The 1,616-nt window shown below is 40.6% G+C and overlaps 1 protein-coding gene across 1 annotated transcript; it reads right to left on the bottom strand.

Moving 5' to 3' along the window:
* Positions 1 to 204: 204 nt before the first annotated feature.
* LOC127669259 (olfactory receptor 10A4-like) lies at positions 205 to 1,192 on the bottom strand. The gene is given in 2 exon segments (XM_052163113.1): positions 205 to 585; positions 587 to 1,192. Coding segments are annotated over 2 exon segments (966 nt in total). The 5' UTR covers positions 1,172 to 1,192.
* Between the last annotated feature and the right edge of the window lie 424 nt (positions 1,193 to 1,616).

Raw genomic sequence — 1,616 nt, 5'->3', positions numbered from 1 at the left:
AGTACTGGATTAACCTACTAAAGTTATTTAGTAGCAAGCATACTTTTCCATTTTTTACAATTAAAAATAGTGCCAAGTAAAGAGAATACTCTAAAACAAAGTTATGTTTCTAAAAGATTGTTTTAAGACAGCCAAGAAAATCACAGTGGTTTTCTTTGTTTGCTTTGACAGACTGTGCACTCTTTCAGGAGCACTTTAGGATCCTCAGTTACTTATTATCAGAACTTTCTTCAGGCCCAGAGTTCTTCTCAGTGCTCCCTTTACTTCCTTGTTCCTCAAGCTATAGATGATGGGGTTCAGCATGGGTGTCACTGCTGTGTAGAAGAGGGCCAAGAGTTTGTTCATTTCTGGTAAGTGGCTAGACTTTGGCTTCAAGTAGGTAATAGATCCTGAGCCATAAAAGAGTGTGACTACAAGTAGGTGGGAGGAACATGTGGAAAGAGCTTTATGGCGCCCCTCAGGGGAAGGCATCACCAGCACTGCAACCAGAATTCTGACATAGGAATAAATGATGAATAATAATGGACTAGATATACAGAGGATTGTTACCACAAAGATGGCAGCCTCATTTTGGGATGTAGCTCCACCAGGCAAGCGCCAGGACAGGTGGAAGGTCACAGAAGAAGTGGTCTATCTCACAGGGTCCACAGAAGTCCAAAAAGAAAATAAAATTAGTTTGTCCCAGCTCTACTATAGATCCCATTCCCCATGAAACTATTGCTAAATGGGCACATACACCACGACCCATTTGGGTTGCATAGTGGAATAGGGAGCATATGGCCATGTAACGGTCCAAGGCCATGGCTGCCAATATGCAGCACTCCGTTATACCAAAATATGAGAAGAAAAACATCTGTGTGGCACATCCCTCCCAAGAGATCTCTCGGACCTCACTTACAAGGCTCTGCAGCATCGTAGGTATGACAGAGCAAGTGTAGCCAATTTCCAGGAGAGACAAGTTGGCCAGAAAGAAGTACATGGGGGTGTGTAGGGCTGAACTGATACAGATGGCAAATGTTATGAGTGCATTTCCTGTCAGTGATACTAAAAACATGAGGAGGATGAGGGTGAACAGGAGGAAGCATTCTCCAAGGACCTCAGAGAACTTAGCAAATACAAAGTATTTGACAGACAAGCTGTTCTCTTGCCACAGAGAGCAGTTGACACTCATCTGGAAGACAGAACAGTAAGTCATTAGAAGGTTTCTTGCAGATAAGGGAAATTTATCCTTGTAATACTTTTAGAGCCTCAGTTACATCAGAGACAGAATCTTTATCTGCAGTCATAAAATCAAAACTTAGAAATGATTTATCTCACAGATTTTCACATCTAATACTTTCTCTCTTCACATTAGTTGATATTCCAAAGTGTACTGAACATTGAGCAAAGTGTACAAATATTTACAGAAGATGATGGAAACTTGTCGTCCTGGCACTGATGAAGCTCAGGCAGAAGGCTTACCATGGGTATAAGTTCATGTGTCATGTAAGCTATCATTCAAATAAAAGAAAAGGAAAGTATTAATTGTATCTCAGTTCTTTACACATTCTTCTCATTAAGTAGTTATCAATGTTACACAGGAAATTTGATCGACTCACACTAATCTATGTGATTTC

Source organism: Apodemus sylvaticus, chromosome 19 (assembly GCF_947179515.1).
Source record: "Apodemus sylvaticus chromosome 19, mApoSyl1.1, whole genome shotgun sequence".
Taxonomy (NCBI): domain Eukaryota; kingdom Metazoa; phylum Chordata; class Mammalia; order Rodentia; family Muridae; genus Apodemus; species Apodemus sylvaticus.
Note: the sequence above shows the minus strand (reverse complement) of the source record. Positions and strands in the feature narration are given on the sequence as shown.